This window comes from Musca autumnalis, unplaced genomic scaffold (genome assembly GCF_047663935.1).
Source record: "Musca autumnalis isolate F117 unplaced genomic scaffold, ASM4766393v1 scaffold_1, whole genome shotgun sequence".
Taxonomy (NCBI): Eukaryota; Metazoa; Arthropoda; class Insecta; order Diptera; family Muscidae; genus Musca; species Musca autumnalis.
The window spans coordinates 167848415-167868606 of NW_027411644.1; the positions used below are offsets into that span (position 1 = coordinate 167848415).

At 36.6% G+C, this 20192-nt stretch overlaps 1 protein-coding gene across 1 annotated transcript in view; it reads right to left on the minus strand.

Moving 5' to 3' along the window:
• LOC141388704 (uncharacterized) overlaps positions 1 to 20192 on the minus strand; it is a 534459-nt gene that overhangs the window by 19081 nt on the left and 495186 nt on the right. The window contains exons 9-10 of the mRNA XM_073958881.1: positions 12705 to 13139; positions 9994 to 10052 (exon numbers count right to left, since the gene is read on the minus strand). Coding sequence (XP_073814982.1) covers positions 9994 to 10052; positions 12705 to 13139 — 494 coding nt within the window. The remainder of the gene's footprint in view (positions 1 to 9993; positions 10053 to 12704; positions 13140 to 20192) is intronic.

A 20192-nucleotide genomic window follows, 5' to 3' on the forward strand; every position in this document is an offset into this window, starting at 1 on the left:
TGCAAAAAAATTTTGTACGTTTTGCTGATTTTAGGTCAACCCTAGGTTAAACTCTTAATTTAGGAGTTTTTTTTCGCCTCATAGCATCCGACCCAAAATTTTGGGTGTTATGCCCTACATCAAATGGGGACAAAACATCCAATATTTATTTGGAAATTATATGCGTGCGATGGTATTTTAAGGTACCATTAACATTAAACCAGGATTACGAAAGGAATGGAAGATACCAAGCAAAAGACCTGCCGGTTTTAAGATGTCAAAAACCCAGGACTTATCTGCAAAGAAAATATATATTTTGCCAGATCTACAATGGCAACCCTGCTGTGCGCATTCATCTGTATGCGTATGTCATACATTTTTCGAAGACACTTTGCTCTGTAGATTTGTATTCAATTTCAGCAGACACACACACACAGAGAACAGAAAAAAGAGGAATTGGAATTTGTTTCACAATGCTCCTTGTGTGGATTGTCTATGTGTTTGTACAAAGTGTTCTTTAGTACAAAGAACTTAAAAAAATCGTCCAATCGTTGGCATGTGCGTGTTTGTATGCCTTTACCGGTCTGTGTGTGCGTGTGTGTGCCTGAATACATTTGTCTGCCTGTTCTCTGAAAATCGTATTTGCATAGCAAATCGTTTACGTTTTTCTTTGTTTGTTGTTGTTTTTATAAACAAATGTGTGTTGCAATGATGACCCCTGCAAACATTTTTTCAAATTTTTAATCGCTTAAAGATAATCTGCGATTCGCGGGGAAGATCAATTCAATCGCGGAAGAGCGCGCCTAATGATAACCTGCGAATCGCCGACATAAAGTAACTGTGTCCGGGGAGCGAATCGCGAGGAAGAATCGCAGATTAATCATCTGGAAGATCTTCAGAAGATCAACATGTAAAGAAAAATTAAAAAAAGAATAGAACAATTGTTTTTTGTTTCTTTTATTTGTTGTTTAGTTTTCTGCTTTTGTTTTCTTTTCTGCTTTGTTATGGTTTTTAATTATTCCTTTATGTTGTGGTTATTTGTTATAGGCACTGTACTCAGTACTGTTTCCTCAGTCACTATGTTGTCTTTTGGTTAAACTTGGCAAAACCTGGACATGTGTGGTTTGTCAATACTCATGATATTATACGTGCCATTTATATCAAAGTTCTGTAGAAAGTGTATATGAGAATTATATGCAACAAAATCAAAAATGTTAGTAACAATCATCTGTTGCTCTTCCAGAAGAGTCTTCTGTGATTCCCAACGGCGATCATTTGAAAAATGTAAGAAAAAAATGTAAACAATCACCCAATGATCGCAGTGGGGAATCACAGAAGATTAATCTAAGCGAACAATCTTCCAAAAATTGAAAAAATGTTGGCAGGGACTCTTCTCATAGCATTTCTATGCTTGTGAGTGTGTGTTTCTGTGTTTGGTTGGCCTTTTCGCATTAACAATGAAGAGAAATGTACAGCAGCAATTTGCCATTCTGACTGTAAGTTTTGCATTTAAATGGTTTTCGTTTTGCTGCAATTTAAATCTATAATTTATTTTTTTGTCTGTGTGTATGTCTTCTTCTCCGCAATTTCTTTATCACAAACGTCTGGAAAAACGCAATAAACATTGCTTGTGTTCTATTAGTGTGCGTGTGTGTGTGTCTACGCTTTGTTTCCTTTTGCATACATTCCATGGATCTACTCACTTGTATGCAAATACATACATACATATGTACGTATGTCTGTATATTTGGCAACATATTTATATGTTGTTTACGTTTATAAAACAAAAACGCTTGAAAAGATATAATTAATTTAAGAGAAATAAATCGAGTGCAGTGAAGAATTTGTTGCAGTTGAACGATTTGGATAATAGAGCTGCAACACAAACAAAAACCCAAAACACTGCAATAAATTATTAAAATATGACAAAGATTTAGTACATTGTTTTGGTTGTAATATTAATAACGAATGTGATAAAGTGCAAAGCACATTGAAAGTTATGAAAAGAAGCAGGGAGGGAAACTAATATTGAAATTCTTTACTTCACAAAAATTTAACATAATCATATTTTCGCAATTTCAAAAAAAAAAAAAACTTTTGGTCTTTCAACACAGCTAAACTGCTAACATATAAATAATAATTAATATTCACCAGAATTAAGAAGAACATATGCATTTATATATTTATTTCATTTAAATAAAGTCTTTGAATGTCACACACACCAAAACACTGAGTTATTTTTAGTTCAACTCATTATTTTCCTCTCTCTCTTTGAATAATGAATGTTGTGTACACTTCAAGGAAATTCATTATTTGGTCATAAATTATGCGGCGTCCAGATGTTTGTTTTTCTGGTTTCAATATTGTAATGACCACCAGTAAGTAAATAAACCTGTAAGCAGAAACATGTGGCGTATACGCTATACTTAAGTTCATATTAATCATGCACTTCGATGGTAATGCCAATGGCACCCTTCTGCAGAAGGGGACCGACGACAGCCAACAAACAAGTTAATTAAATAACCAGCATAACCGAAAAAAACAACAAACATTATTAGCTGTTTTCAATTAAAAGCTCTAGACTGCTTATAGTACCCTGAGGTATGTAATTTGTTTGACAGGCGTAATTTGGTGAATAAAATAATGATTTCTTGATGTTATCATAATGACATTTGGTGTATAATCTGTGGAAAATATATACATCTACCTAATATTTATTTATATATACTTTATATAAAGAGGGAAAACTGTAATATATGGAGGGTATAAATAATTTAATTAATTAATTTGATTAAATTTGACATTCCGTTTGTAACACATCGAAATATTTATCGGAGACCCTATATGGTACATATGCCTAATTCTTGTTCAGGGCAAAATTCTAAATAGCTAAAATTTGGTATTAAGTCTTCATTAGGGGTATAAAACTTTCCCCCAGCCACTATAGAACGGTTCCTGCCTACATCCGGTATTTTGAAGGTTGTGGCCTCAATATTCTACTGAAATGGCTGAAATTGGTATTTGGTCTTCATTTGGGGTATTAAACGTTCCGTATGAAATTTGTCCCTATAGGTCCACGACTTAGTATAGGCCCATAGAACGGTCAGCGAAATTGCTGATCTTCATTTGGAGTTTTAAAAGTTTCTTATGAAATTTGTCAGTAAAGGTCCACGCCTTAGAATAGCCCCTATAAGACGGTACCGCCCGATTTTCGTTATTCTGAACGTTTTAGGGTGACGTAGGGGATGAAAGATGCCAAAGAACGATCCTGACCGGCTTTAACATGGCAAAGCCCAGGATTTATCTTGGTCCCTCTTTCATCTCAAGTGGACACTGACCTCCCCGTGGTGTCACCTGGGGAACTGCCTTAAACACCCGTTAAAGGTAGTGGGCTAACATGTGCCGCGCGTTCACCCATAATAACGTTAAAAACTTGGGTTTGGGCGTCGGGTTAGTAAATCTCCCCTAAAAAAAACAGACTACTATGAAAAACGAAAGAAAAGAAAAACAAACACCTGTAAAATTGACGAACCCCGCAAACGTTTTAAGAACAATGATCTGCGAATCTGCACCTGGAATGTTCGCACTCTTTATAGGGAAGGTGCAGTTTATGCATTGGCAGATGTACTTAAAAAGTACAAGGCCGACATTACTGCCATACAGGAAATACGATGGAACGGGAAAGGCGTCACAACAACACCTAAAGGTGACGCACTGTATTATAGCTGTTTGGTTATATAGTTTACTTGCGGATTTGTAGTTGGGCGGAGGTTAAAACATCTGGTCTACAGCTTCACCCCAGTGAATGAACGACTCGCTGCAATTCGATTAAAAGTAAAATTCTTTAACATCAGCTTTATTTGCGCTCATGCTCCTGCTGAAGACAAGGACGAACAAACCAAAGATACATTTTATGAGCGCTTAGAAGAAACTTACGACCGTTGCCCTGCCCATAACATTAAAATCATTCTAGGCGATTTTAATGCCAAAATTGGGATGAAGAATATCTTTGGCCCAACAGTCGGGAAATTCAGTCTCCACAGTGAAACATCTGACAATGGTATGAGGCTGCAGCGGCAAGAATCATGGTAGTTAGCAGTACCAGATTTAAGCATCTCGATATTCATAAGGACACCTGGCTGTCGCCAGGTCAAAGAACAAGACATCAAATTGATCACGTTGTGATAGATGGAAGACATGCTTACGATCGTTTCGAGGTCCAAACATAGACTCGGACTCGGACGTTTTTTCCGCAGGAAAAAGAGAGAGATGGGAAAGCGGGAATGCAAACAAATCGAGATGTATAAGAGACAGAAGGAAGTCCGAAAATTCTACCAAAGGGTGAAACATCTAACTGATGGCTTTGGAACTGGCACATCCTCTTGTAGAGACCAGCAAAGTAATCTGGAAACTGATACAGATAGTGTGCTCAGGATATGGAAAGAGCATTTTCCCAAACTGTTGGTAATAGTGAAGTCGACGAAGATACGACAGATCCAATCCCAGAAGATGGTATTGAATGTATACCCCCGGCCAAGATGAGTTAAAGACAGCAATAAATCGGCTGAAGAATAATAAGGCAGCAGGAGCTGATAGCCTACCAGCCGAGCTGTTTAAAACCGGAGGCGACACGCTGGTAAGGTGTATGCATCAACTAGTTAGCTCCATCTGGCAGGAAGAACGCGTACCCGACGATTGGAACCTGAGCATCCTGTGTCCCGTCCATGAGAAAGGAGATAAGACTTTAAGCTCCAACTATAGGGGCATAAGTCTTCTCCCTATTGCCTACAATATAGTGTCAAGCCCATGGTCAACGAAATAATTGGACCATACCAATGCGGCTTTAGACCTGACAAGTCCACCACTGACCAGATATTTACCCTGCGGCAAATCCTGGAGAAGACCCAAGAGATGCAGATCGACACCTACCACCTTTTTGACGATTATAAAGCAGCCTTCGACAGTCCCCTTCGTACAAAGGTATTCCAAGCCATGTCTGAATTTGGTATCCCCGTAAAGCTCATTCGGCTTTGTAAAATGACTCTAACTGACACAAGATCTTCAGTTAAAATAGGAAACAATCTCTCCGAAGAGTTTTGTACCAAAAGTGGTTTCAGGCAAGGATACAGCCTTTCGTGTGATCTTTTTAGCATCCTGCTAGAAAAGGTTATACGAGAGGCAAACGTCAAAAGAAGTGGCACAATCTACACCAATAGCCACAGGTTACCTGCTTATGCTGATGATATAGACATCGTGGGAAGATTATGAAGGTCGAAGGAGAATCTGCTAAAGTGGGTCTGGCGGTAAACGGCGAGAAGACCAAGTTGATGGTGTCGACGCGCAATGCGTCCATTGAGATCGGACCAACTGTTGAAGTTGGTTCCTATAATTTTGAGGTAGTAAAAGACTTCGTATACCTCGGCACCGTCGTAAACACAACAAACGACATCAGTTGTGAAATAAAAATTGAATTGTGTTGGCCAACAGATGCAACTTTGGCTTAAGTAAGCACTTCAAAAACAAAGCCACAACTCGTCAAACAAAAATAACGCTTTACAAAACACTGGTACTACCCGTGCTGATGTATGGATCAGAAGCCGGAGTACTTGCGCATACAGATAAGGCAGTGCTCGGCGTGTTTGAGAGAAAAATTCTTCGAAAGATCTACGGACCGATCTGCGTTGACGGTGAATATCGACGTCGTTTGAACCACGAGCTATACAACGACATCAATATAGTTAAACGCATCGAGATGCAGCGATTGCATTGCTAGGCCATATTATAAGAATGAGCGATGATGAATCCGCTAAAAAGGCGTATAACTTCGATCCACATGGCGGTGCAAGCAGAATTGGCAGGCCAAAGAATAGACGGCCCAAGCAAGTGGATGAAGAGATAACAAAGCGCGGTATTCCAAAAAGCGAAGCACGAAACAGAGAGAATTGCACATATTTTCTAAGTTCGGTCTATGGAACAAATATTCTGTAATGGGCCAGCTAAGTAAGTAAGGAGGTTTTAGCCTCATTGTCACACTTAAATGGGTGAAATTTGGTAATTAGTCTTCGTTGGGGGTATAAAACTTTCTCCCAGAAATTTGTCTGCATAGGTCCACGCTTTCATATAGCCCCCATAGAACGTTACCTCTCGATTTTCGGAATTTTGAAAGTTGTGGCCACACCAACCCACCGAACCGCGGGTTGCTATATCCCCTATATAAGCGAAAGTTCTGATTTTCGATATTTTGAAGGTTTTACCGAAATATCGATAATTTCGTATTAAGTCTTCTTCGAGTCTAAAAACTTTCCTACATAAATTTGTAGGTATAAATAGACGTTTTAATATAGCCCAATTGAACGGTACCTCCTGAATTTCGGTATTTTGAAGGTTAGCGACATTGTTTTACCGAACTTGCTGAAATTTGGTATTTAGTCTTCTTCATAAAGGAAAGAAAACTAATGGTTTCATTTTACTTATAATTTTTGGAACAAATTTGTATGAAAAAACAAACGAAAAGTAATGTATAGAATGCGAAACTGTCATTTGTTGTGGACACCTGCTTCAGTCGGGGACCAGCGGTCCATTGTATTCATCCTGAAGAGTTGGAAAAAGATGAAAAGTAAGCTAGAAAGGCATTGAGAAGAAAGTAGGAAAGAGTAGGAAAAACATTGGTGGAGACAAGTACAGAGCAGAGTAAGAAGTTATTTCGTTTATGAGACTAGGTGTCCAATAGAAGGATGCTCAATCGCACCACATACGGTTTGACTAATGAGGGCCTCTACAAAAACCTAATCTCTGAGTGGTTCAGAAGAAGAACAAATCCCTCTAAACTTGCGACCCTCGCAAACATTTTAAAACCCAAGAACTGCAAATCTGTACCTGGAATGTTCGGATATTTTTATACAGAATGAGCAGTTTATGCACTGGGGTATATCCAGCTAACGTACAAAGCCGATATTACCGCCCTACAGGATAGATGCATTTTAACAAAAATTCTCTAAATGCCACAATTGTGGTCCGGTCGATGAAAGCACTTTACCAGTACATTGTTGTGGTTAAAAAACGAATCGTACAAAAATTTGAGAAAATCGGATAGGATTTTGTTATAACTCCGATAGACCGATTTTAGGTATTTTGGGCCCTATGAAGCTATACCGAAATCTGATCCGATTTTCAAAATTTTTTGTAGAATTCGTTTTTTAGCCACAACAATAAACTGCTAAAATTTCATCGATATGACCATAAATGCGGATTTTAAAGAATTTTCCCGAAAAAGCACCTTTGGCCCCCCATACAAATTACTATGGAAACAAAGATCGCTAGGTTTATAAGGTTTTTGGTCAAAGGGGAAAAATTAGGGGATAGGAAATCAAATAAAATTTTTTTGTCGCTCTAATGTGGCTATTGGTGTCTATTGTGCCATTTCTTTTTAGGCTCGCATCTCGTATATTCTTTTCCAGCAGGATGTTGAATAGGTCACACGAAGGCCGTCTCCTTTCTGAAACAGCGTTTGGTACTAAGCTGTTCGGAGAGAGAGGTTGGCAAGGGTTAAGCTTAAGCAATTGATATAAAATTTCATACATAAGGTTTTTGGATCAAATGGAGTGTAGGAAATAAAAAAATATTTTTTAATGGTCAATACAACCTTAAAAAAACATAAAATCTGGAGCTACTTTTATATTGGGAATATGCCAAAATAGGGACCTATATTGATCATTTCCTTCGAGCAATGAGAATCCACAAAACCAACTTACAGTTAATACAGTAAATTAATCCTTCAAAAACTTCATATCGATCGGTATCGCAGTATCTTTAGTCTGAGAACCCGAAATACCTCTACTGTGGGGGCTATATTAAAACGTGCCCCTCTTCGAGGGCTATACCAAGAAGTGGACCTGTAGTTGTAAATTTCTGGGCAAAAGTTAGGAAGTCTTAAGGAAGATTTGATATGATTTCTGGGTGGCAATGAGGCTAAAATTTTGAAAATACCTCAATCGAGCGGCATCTGCGGTCTGCACTGTCAAACTATTGGGGGAAAGTTTTGTGGCCCCGAGGAAGATTAAATACGACATTTTTATATCCTATTGTCAATAACAAACATACTAGGAGTAATGGAAATTTCTGTACCAAATTATAAAACTTTATAAATATCTTAAATATTGCGAGCAGTGTCTTGATTTCAACAGACGTACGTTCGGACAGAAAGACATAATTAGAATTGTTATGCTGAAATTATAATTGCATATATATAATATTCTTATATAAAAGACAATGTGTGTATGCTAGTATGTATGTTCCCTATAGACTCAAAAACGGCTGAACCGATTTTCTTGAAAATTTCAAAGAATGTACAGGAAGGACCCGTGGTGATGGTGATTTTAAATTTTAAATCGCGCAAATTGCATCAAAGACTACTGTGCAATTTTTTTTATTTTTAATTAAATGTTGAAATGTTGAAACAACAAAAAATATTGAAAAAAAACTATTTTTCTATTTGGACCAATATTAACGAAGTTATGAGTATTTCTTTGCACATAGTTTTTACAGAATTTAACTTTTTCAAAGCGCGATGTCTCCGGAACCGTTATTAAAAAAAATCTGAAAGTATACTAAAATGTTTTGCTAATGTTCAGAATCATCACAGCAAAAAATAAAGGAAATCAAAAACCTCATCTTGAAAAAGTGGCCTATTTCACTCAGAAATCTCCATATATATATTTTTTAATCAAAATAGTTTGTACGTGAGCTTTTTTACTACTTAACTAGAATAAAAGTTATTTTAGTCATTAGTAGGCAAAAGTTCATTTATTCTTGCTACAGGAAGTCATTTTTTGAGAAGAAAGGTCAAAAAGTCTTTACCCTAATTCCCACAACAGTAAGTAAGACTTTACAATATTTTCATAATGAATATGTTTTTCACAACGATTTGATTCGAATGCATTTTGTGTCATTACTCAATTATCAATAATTTGTTTTTTTTTTTTTTTTTGAAATGCGACATAAATTTACCTAAAAATTAAAAAATTACTTTAAAAATATAAATTTAAAATTTAATGTAAAAAACTTAAAATTCGTAAATATCCCCAAATCTTCATAAATATCGTGGTATACTGTGGTGAGAGTTATAAATCATGACCCCTAACCAATTTAGAATATTAAAAAAAGAAATTAATTAGATTCTGCGAAGTTTATGCTTAAAAATTATTTCTTAGAAATTTAATTAGATAAACCTTATTTTTATTTATTTTTCTTTATGCCATAACAAGCGTTTAGCTTTGACTTCCTTGTGAAAAATATAAGCATTCTCAACAAGCATAATAATAATTGTTGTTGTGCTTTCAAAAAGCCTAATTTGTTTATTTTGTGCTGTAATTTAATTGCTTTTGAGCAATTTAAGTTTCCCAACAAGAATTACTTTAGCTAGAGCAATAAACAAATTTATATTGGATTGATATCAATGTTGGTTGTTTGGTTGGCAAGAGAAGTCTTTTGTCTTGTTTGTTCGGAGTTACCCTAATGCCACCAACACCGTCCATGGTGCTGAATGGTCAACATTCTCAAGAAGCGATTTACTTGGTATTAGCTTTTATTTATCATTAGTTTGCATGCAATATCGATAAACTTAATTATTGTTTGGTATTCAAAGAATCCGTTTCATTATTAAAAAAAGATAAGAACTTGATGGTGGCTCATTGTTTTTGTTGTTGTTGTTATTTTCTTTTGTTTATTACTTTTAATTATTTAGCAATGAAGAGGCAATAAATAAAATACCAAAATTGAATAGAATTTCTATTGTGTGGCGGTTGGAAGAAAAAAAGAAAAAAACCAAGAAAAAGAAACAGTGAGCGTGACTGGAAGGGGTAGAAAGAGCTTGTTGCTGTGTGTGTCTTGCTGGTTAGTTAAGGAAAAGAAAAATTACTAGCGAAAAACAAAGGAAATGTCAGATTGATGATAGTTAATAAGGCCACAGATTTGTGATGCGTTCAGTTGCTAACATTGAAAGGACGAAACACTTACCATTCGATGACGTTGAAAATACAAAACTTTGGGAATAATCACTCCAACCATAACGATTTCTGAAATTAAGAATAATCAGTGTTAGAGGGATAGATATTTAAGTTAGTTTCGTAAGTTATACAAATATGATTTTGAATATATAGTTTTTAACAACTTATGCAAGGATTACTAAAAAATGTTCCTTCTAAAAATGCGGATTTTTACGTATATAAATATTTTAACAATATCGACTTTTGTAGTAAAAGACACATAATTAATCTGTCCTTTTTTATTTAACGGGGCTTTAATTATTTAAGGGGTTTCCTTTATCTATATGCATATAATTAGTAGACCATAGATAATTGTTTACAAATATTATATTCGTTGTTGGCGTTTTTTATTGTTGGACTGCAGAATTTTACATCTTTGTGTTTATTTCAGCTTTAGTCCATATTTTGTTGTATTCAAGTATTTGAATAACAACAAAATGTTTTACAGTGGATATGAAATTGATTAGTTGCGGGCGGAGGGTATGGAATACTATAGTTTCAGTTGTCACCAAACAACTTCATCAGTTCCCTTTTCCGCCGACTCTGTATCGATAAACAGGTCAATAAGCCCATCCAGCAAATTAAACAAAATGAGAAATTTGCTACATGGCCCTAAAGCTGATTACCCTACAATTTGAGTCGAACTAAAGAATTTCATATCCACCACTGTTTTTATGTCGTCTTTGCTTTGCAAAGAATACGAACATAGGATTGTTGCTTCAATAAGCGGGGGTAAAACAACGAGAAAGTTGTTGTTTTTGCATTACGCATTGATCAACAAGGCCGTGTTGATTGATCAAATACTTGAATACAACAAAATATGGACTAAAGCTGAAATAAACACAAAGATGTAATATTATATTCGGATAAAACAAGTAAAAAGTATCAGTCGGCTTTGCCGACCGAGATATGCACTCAGCCTGTGTGGATTGAACCAGTTTTTTTTTCCCCAAAAAAACGTATGTATGTATTTAGGAGGGTTTTCAAAACAAAAAACAAGTAAAAAAGTATCAGTCGGCTTTGCCGACCGAGATATGCCTTCAGCCTGTGTGGATTGAAACAGTTTTTTCCCAAAAAAAAAAAAAAAAACTAATGTATTTAGGTTTTCAAAATTTTGGGCGTATGAACCGACAAAAATGTGTGTTAAATTAAAGCTCAAAAATTTGTGGGGGATATCGATAGATAGGACTTTTGTACCATACTTGCCTATGAAAAACATAATATCGCAAAAATGTTGAACAATTGTGTGGGTGGCTCTCCAAGAAATTGACCGATAAGATCCAAAGTTTGGATCAAATCGGTTGCCACGTTTATGAGATATCGCGCGTACAATTTTAGCGAATATTTTCGTACTTTTGTGGGGGCGGTACCGGAACCGAGCACCACCTTCGAATTTTTTCTAATATTCGTAGAAATATTACGATATCCAAAGTGTGGACGAACGCAGTATTTGGTTCGCGCTCTTTAGCCACTACATACGGTGACATAGGGGATATTTACAACTTTCGGACTGTTTTCTCAAGCAGTATGGACTTGCCCCTGAAAAAGCTTTTACCGTCGTAATTGAGGCAGTGAATGCAAGTTCCTTCAACAACAATCAAAGTGATTCGGGAGCAGGTCTTAAAGTGAATTTATCAGAAATTTTGTGTGGGAGGTACATGAAGGAGTGGACAAATGTATTCCATATCCATATGGAGTATTATGCCGACGCCATTGACATCATGGGTTGATCAGTAAAAGAAGTAACCGATACCTTTAAGAGGGTCGAAGTAGAATATGTTAAAGCAGTAAATGGCGTAAAGATCAAGTAGGTGTCTTTTTATTTCATCCATTTTAGAGGATGGATTCAACGGAAACTGCAGGACTCTTACAAATTGTTGTACCAGAAAAATAGTTGTTTAAGTTCGAAAATCGTTTATGTACATAGTTTGTAACATGCTTCGATTACACATCGTGTTTTTAATTTGCGGTTTCATATTATGTTATAACTTTTCAACATGTTTGGATATATCAATCAATCACTCAATCGAATACAACAAATTTGTAAAATGTGATATTTCAATCCAGAAAAAGAGATGAGTTTCGAATAGAATTTTACACAATTGATTTTGTTTTCTTTTATTTAGTATTTATTCTTTTATACTGCTGTTGTTGTTTTCATTTTCTCTAACTTCAAAACTTTACTAATAAAGCAAAATTTGATCATGCAATTTGCCACCTCGAACACTACTTAAAGCCAAGTTTCCACTAATGTACAATATGGGATAACCATCCTGCCATCCAACCAGCCAGTCATTCGACACCTCAACCCATTGCTGCGTTTCTTGCTTAACATGTTATCGCATCGAAGAACTATGCGAAAGATTTAAAAACTTTTAACTTCTAAATGGGGAGGAAAAATAATGGCAAACCAAAGCAAACTGAAACGAACAAGCTACCATAATGTCGATGAAACAATCAGAACGGATCCCCTTAATGGCAATGAACGAGGAGCGTTCAGAAGAAAAGAACAAAAAAAAAAACTAACGAAAGCAACGTCATTTACTATGGCATAGCACAGTTCAACACGCTATGCAATGCCATGGCATGCCACAAAGGAAAACATTAGAGGGCACTGAACATCCGCAAAACTTTGAGAATTTATATAAATACTTGAACATGGAGTTTACAACTGGTATTTACCTCGCTTGAACTGTAGCTTCGTAATGTTGATCTGGATCTAAACCGCGTATCATATAGCTCATCCCTTGAGTATAGTGATGCGATATGGGTATGGCAGGCAGGACGACGTCACGCCAATCGTTACGACCCCAATGGATAACATTGCCAGCACCATAACTACCATAACCACCGCCAATACCCATGCCTCCGACACCCATATTGCCCAAACTACTGCTACCGCTAATACCACCCAATCGGTAATTGTGTATGCTGCCACTGCTACCAATAATGCTGCCACCATACATTTGCAATGACGACGACGAAGACGATGAAGAGGAGGAGGAGCCATGCACATCAATGGAGTTATCGACCTCTTGTCCTTGTTGCAACCTTCGGAAGGATAATTTGTACTCTTCAATGGGTGCATGGGATTCCACTGTCCAAGAAATGTTGTATCTGCAAAAATGGAAAAAAACAACAAGTCAAAAAGATGTGAAGGGGGAATACCAAATGAACAAAACACTAACAATAGCAGCAACAACAACAATGGAGTGATATTAATAAAAAGTAATGCAAGATGAATAAGAATATTTCTTCTTAGCGTAAACTATTTTCTGTCATTGTGTGCTTATGGCTGAATGTAAGGGAGTGTGTGTGTTTGAGAGTTTGTGTGAAAGTTTGTTTTTGAGCATCGAGAAAAAATAAAGCAGAACCCCTTGGTTTTGGCGCATTTGTATGCGTCTCTGTGTGTAATGGCTGTTGTCATTGTTCAAGTGAGTCACATTGCAGCAAATGTTGAATTAATAAAGTTCCGCCAAACAGCCAGTGACAGTGACTAAGCACATTCGAAGGAGCGCCAACACAAAACGTAAACGTAATTATGGTAACCGGTTATCATCAGGAAAGTTGATGGAACAAAAACTAACTTATCTTATATAATATAGTGTAGCTCAATCCTAGAACATTTCCGGCCGATAAAGTTTGGCACTCAAGGTTCCTAGAGGTCAATGGCCAGGTCTATAGCAAATATTTTTAATATAACAGCGTGTTTTTGTAAAAAGTTTTTGCCGATTCGTTCGTCGATTTCATGAACGAAGACACAATTTGGTTTTCATAGCGGTTGACGTTTGTATTCGTGTGACAAACAAATGAAAGCTTTTTATTTTCGTAATTTTTTTAGTTTTCGTAACAAAATCAGACGAACGAATACGTCAAAAATGTACATCGGTTTCTTCATATTATCACAATTATTTTTGGACAAATTTGATTACATTTTTTTCTTATTTTTTTGTTTTTCGTCTGTTTATCGGGGTTGCCATCAAGTAACACATTGTACGTGCAGATGCCTATGCAAAATTCACAAAATAAGTATCATGGAAACACTGAAATATAAAAGCTTTTATGAAATAGACGAAAGCTTTCAGATAAAAACGAATGGTTCGTAAAATTTTACAAGACCCAAATTTTGAACGTATACGTTTTAGTACGAACGGTTCGTGTGACAGGCAAGCATTTTTACAAAAACACCCTGTAAGTCCCCATTTTGGTATACCCCCACATCAGTCCACTTCAGGAAGAAAGTTTTTATAGAAATTTTATACACACGTCGGATGTAATTTGGTATTCGAAGGGTTCGAAGTGATAAATTTGTGGACATATATCCCCGTTTTGGAATAGCCCCCCATATTACGGTACCGCCGGATTTTCTATATTTTTACGTTTTGGCTGTTAGGGCTCCTAGCGGCCAGACAACATCTCCACCAAATAGCCCCATATGACATTACCTCCCGATTTCCCGTATTTTGAAGTTTTTATACCATCAGTCCTTAGGCTATAGAGGGTATATACACATTGATACAACCAAAAATGTGTCTCATGGAAATAATGGTTTTAGAGCCCAAGTATGTTTGGACAAAATCTGTTTCAGACAATGGATTTGATTAAGCCACGCCCGACCGTCAGTCTGTCTATCTTGCTGGTGCACATCATAACTCTCAAACTTAGTTTAAGACTGAATTTTTTTTGCGTAAAGTTGTGTGAACCATAACTTTCGAAGGGAGCAATCGATTTGGCCCAAACTTTGAACATCGTATTATTCCTTCCAGATATAGATTGGGATTCTTTCGGCAGTATACCTACTTATTAAGTTGGTGCTGTAGGGAACATTTGTCCTATAAGTTACTTGTTGCTTTACTTTTCCAATTTTTAATACCATATTTTTCGATCTCGTCTGCGACTTGCATCTCGATCGAAGCCTTGGCCTCCCAGTTCTGCGTGCTACGCCATGTGGACGGTATTTATACGCCTTTTTAGTGGATTCATCATCATTAATTCTTTTGAAATGGCCTAGCCAACGCAATCGTGTATCTCGATACGTTTAACTATACGGATCTAGTTGTATAAAAGATAGAGCTCGTGGTTCATACGACGTCGATATTCACCGTCAACGAATATTGGCTCGTAGATCTTTTATCTCAAGACCACCAAGCACTGCTTTATCTGCTTGCACAACTAGCCATACTTCGGAACCATACCTTAGAACGGGTAGTTTCGGTGATTTGAAAAGATTTTTTGACGAGGTGTGGCTTTGATTTAAAGTTGTTTACATAAACCAAAATAGCATCTGTTCGCCACTATTATTCTTCCTCCTATCTCACAACTGATATAGTTTGTTGTGCTTATGGCGGCGCCGAGGTAGCCGAAGACTTTAACTACCTCAAAATTATAGGTACCAACGTTCAGAGTTGGTCAGAGTTCTATACACGCATTGTATGTTTTTTCGCCATTTACTGCCAGACCCACTTTAGCAATCTCCTCCTTTGGCCTTCATATTGGTATCAGTTACTTCATGATGTCAATGACGTCGGTTAAGCACGTAACATGTGACCTAGAGTGACCCAAGAAAACAAAAAAAAATTGATTTGATTTCCTAACCCCTAATTTTTCCATTTGACCCAAAAACCTTACATATGCTATTTTATGGCAATCGGTTAAAGTTAACAAGTGCAAACCTAGCGATCTTTGTTTCCATAGTAATTTGTATGGGGCCAAAGGTGAATTTTCACGAAAATTCTCTAAATTCCAAAACTACCAAACTATGGTCCAATCGATGAGAAAACTTTACCAGTTCATTATTGTGGCTATAAAACGATTTCTACAATTAGTTTTGAAATCGCATCAGATTTTAATATAGCTCCAATATGCATATTTGGCCGATTTTGGGTATTTTGGGCCATATCAAAATCGGATCATATTTTCAAAATTTTGTGTATAAATTGTTTTTTAACACAATAATGTACTTGTAAATTTATGACATTTAGAGAATTTTGCTGAAAATGCACCTTTGACCCCATACAAATTACTATGGAAACAAAGATCGCTAGGTTGTTGAATAGGTCACACGAACGGCTGTCTCCTTGTCTGAAACCTCTTTTGGTACTATGCTGTTCGGAGAGATGATTTCCTATTATAACTGAGGACGGGTATCAGTCATCTTACAAGGTCAAATGAACTTTGCGGGGATAACAAATTCAGATAGTGCTTGGAATACTTTTGAAAGTTAGGGGATGTCGAAGGCCGCTCTCTAATCAACAAAAGATGGTAAGTGTTGACCCGTATCTCTGGGATATTTTACGGGATTTGTGGCAGGGTAAATATCTGGTGAATGGTGGATTTGCCAGGTCTAAAGCTGCATTGTTATGGTCCAATTATTTCGTTGGCCATAAGCTTTTGTCGTTCGCACAATATCCCAGACACCAGCACTAGGGAACGGACTTATGTCCCTATAATTAGAGCACAAAGTTTTATCTTCTTCTATCATTGTTGTTGTTGTAGCAGCATTTAAACCTACGTAGAAGTATAGATTTAATGCTGGGTTGGTACGAAGAGAACCGCTGCCGTGGGATTCCAATTGTCGGGTACTCGCCCTTCCTGCCAGATGGTGTTAACTAGCTGATGCATACAGCGTGTCACCTCCGGTTTTGAATAGCTCGCTTGGTAAGACATCGGCTCTTGATGCCTTGTTTTTCTTCAGCCGATTTATTGATGCCTTTACCTCATATTGGCCTTATGGTATACATTTAATATCATATTCTGGGATTGGATCTGTGGTATCTTCGTCGTTTTGGCTTGTATTGGATACCAACAGTTTGGAAAAATTACTAAAAAAAAAAATTACTATTTGCTCATCTCGAGAGGATGATTTGTCTGTACCAAAGCCATCAGTTTGATGCTTCACTCTTTGGTAGAATTTCCAGACTTCGTTCTGGCTACTGTACGTCTCAATATTTTCACACTTCCTCTTTTCTATTGTTCTCTTTTACCTACGGAAAATAGGCACTACGCTTTGCTACAGTTTATAGAGTAGCCCTATTTCCGCGTTTTTTTTCTTCGGTAACAGCAAGACACTCCTGGCCGTACCACGGATATATTGGTAGAGGTCTCCGGTATCCAAGTGTGGATTTTGTGACTGTTTGCATGGATTCGGCAAATACTTTTCCGCTGTGCTAATATGTTATCGGGACGAGGAATGCTTCGATTAAGAATATGCTGCAACTATCTGTTTTGATTGCAGCTTATTAATGTTCCACTTCCGCGTTGTGTCTTTTCGTACTTTATTCGCTACGTTTAATCGGGTACGTACCTTTGCTCCAAGAAGGTGGTGGTCGAAGTCTATTTTTGCTCCTCGGAACGATCGCACATCCAACACGTTCGATGAACGTCTTCTAACGATTGTTTCTTGTTTTTTTTTTTTTTTGAATTGGAGACAGTCAGGTACCGTTATGAATGTCGAGATGCTTAAATCTAATACTGCTTACTACCACGTTTTCCACTGCGGAGTCTATCAGCATCATTCCATTGTCAGATGTTTCGCTGTGGAGACTGAATTTCCCGGCTGTTGGACCAAAGAATTTCTCCACTCTAATTTTGGCATTAATATCCCCTAAAATAATTTTTATGTTATGGGTAGGGCAACGTTCATATATTTCTTCTTCATAAAACATATCCTTGGTCTATTCGTCCTTGTTCTCCGTGGGAGAATGACCGCAAATAAAGCTGATGTTGAAAAATGTAGCTTGTATCCGAATTAAAGCAAGTTTTCCATTCACTGGAATAAAAGAAGAGACCAAATGTGCGAATTTCCGGCCTTTTCGTCAGGCACCGATAGTACAGGGCGTCACCTTTATGTGTTGTTGTGGCACCTTCGCCAATCCATCTTATTTCCTGTATAGCAGTAATGTCGGCCTTGTAATTTTCAAGTACATCTGCCACCTTCTCTATAAAAAGTGCGAACATTCCAGGTGCATATTCGCTGATCGTGGTCCTTAAATTGTTTACGGGGGTTGTCAACTTAAGAGAGGTTTTTTTCTTAGGTTTTTTCATAATAATTGTTCCACAAACATCCCATATGGGACAAGGGAGACTTCTCTCTTATCAATGAGTTCATTGCCTAGTCCGAACGGCGTGTCTTAAGACACCACTTGTAGAGAAGTTTTTACATGGCTGAAATACCCAGAAAATATTGCCAATATTACTGTGCGATATTTTGAAACCGTTGAAATTGTTGGTAAGTGGGTTGACGGGGAATCGAACCCACGACCTTAAGCCTGCAAGGCGGGTGTGCATACCATTGCACAACTGTATGTTGATTTTAGGAGGGATGGGTTACTAGCCCAACGCCCAACCCAAGATTTTAACGAGTTTTGATTTTGTAGGTCCAATTAGATTTATTTGGTTGTATTTGTTAAGCTTGTACACCTAAGTTAAGTAAATAAAATAATAATAAAATAAAAAATCTTTAACTGGTATTGTTCAAACTTCGTTAAAACAATTTTTAAATGTGCTAATTTGTATTATGCTTAAACCCTCTTAATGTAAACTAACATATAAGTATAGCTTGATGTCATTTTATATTAAATAATGCGTTACTGAATTGTACTAATTTCACGTCTCCTCTTTGCTCTATGCTTTTATCATTGATTCACCAGTACTCTTCTCTTTGAATAAAATCACTTCTCTTGCACTAACCGACTGGTAAGCATCTCTTCTCGTCTCTGAATTTTTACATTAATAAATAAATTGAATTACGCTTTATAACGTTTATTGAAAAAAACTAATTCTTGTGTTTTATTTCTCTTCTCATCTGCACCGCTAATTATTCCTCATTGGCTATGAGGAATAATTTATAAAAAAATACAGTCCACTTTTCTCTGCTCATTGATGTTCCTGTTGGTTAATATCTTTGGCTCTACCCACAAGACATCAACTTTGTTCATGGTCCTTACTCTGCCGTTTAAGGAAGATCAGCGAAATAATTGAGGTAACATACAACTCTCTACATTTTATGTATGCATATCATTAACAAGGAGTCGGTAAGTGCGAAATTTACTTTTATGTACAATTTGTTTATTCTCAGTGCAAAAAGTGATAAAAAATCAGACAGGTCCAAAAGTGCCACAACAAAAAAAGTTAACCTTATTTCCAAAAAGTTTTAAAAAACTTCACAAAATTTATTGATACAAAACATTTTTCTTGAACGTTTCTAATTCAGATTTGCTACGTTTTCACTTGTCGGAGAGTAGCTCAGGGCGAGCGTGTTACATTCCCAAGTGGGAGTATCTGAGTTCAATTCCCGGTCGAATCTAAAAATATTTAATTTTTATTTGATGTTCTGGAATAATTTTCATCTATTCGTTTCCTATCTCTTTCGAACACAAGCAACAATCATCACTGCATACAATTACATTAACTTCTAGCGCTCAAATTCCTTAGCCAAGGGAGGCAATAAGAAACAAAAAATCCAATTCCAAAGTTAAACGCTTTCTCTCAAACATTGTAAAAAAGCAACCAAAAAGGAAATTTCATAAACATTGTTATTTGCGATTACATCAAACATAACCTCCAAAGTTTCAAATATATTTACATATATTTACATACATCCAAAAAAGAACATTTCAAATATTCTCAGAAGTATTTGCAACTTTTATTTCACTTGAACTGTGGTGTAGTGGATAAGTGCAGAGCTTCCAGTCGTAAGGACGTGGGTTCAAATCCTGGTCGGATCGAAAGATTTATTAATTTTCTATATTAATTGATGAAACGTATTTTCCTAATATCTTATTATACGATTCGCACAACTTCAATCAGTCAAAAACCATTTGCATTTCGTGGGAAAAATCCAGCTCTAGTAATTTGCATTCCCAAACATTATATTGCCTAATAGTAAGCACTCCTAGCAATCTCTCGGAGAAAAAAAACCATCTCTATTTCCACAACAAGAAAAGAGTAAACGGAATAATACAAAATACAATAAAGGAGGTATCCCTCTCACTACACCCAAGTAAAATTTTATATCATTAAGAGAATTATTAGTAATTTCCGACGCAGAATACGGTCAATATGCCTCTCTCAGAAGGTTCCCCTGCTTCAGCAAACTCACCAAATATTGATATCATAACTTCTCCTGAGCACAACAAGTTTATATTTGATTGTGATCATCTGAACGATTTT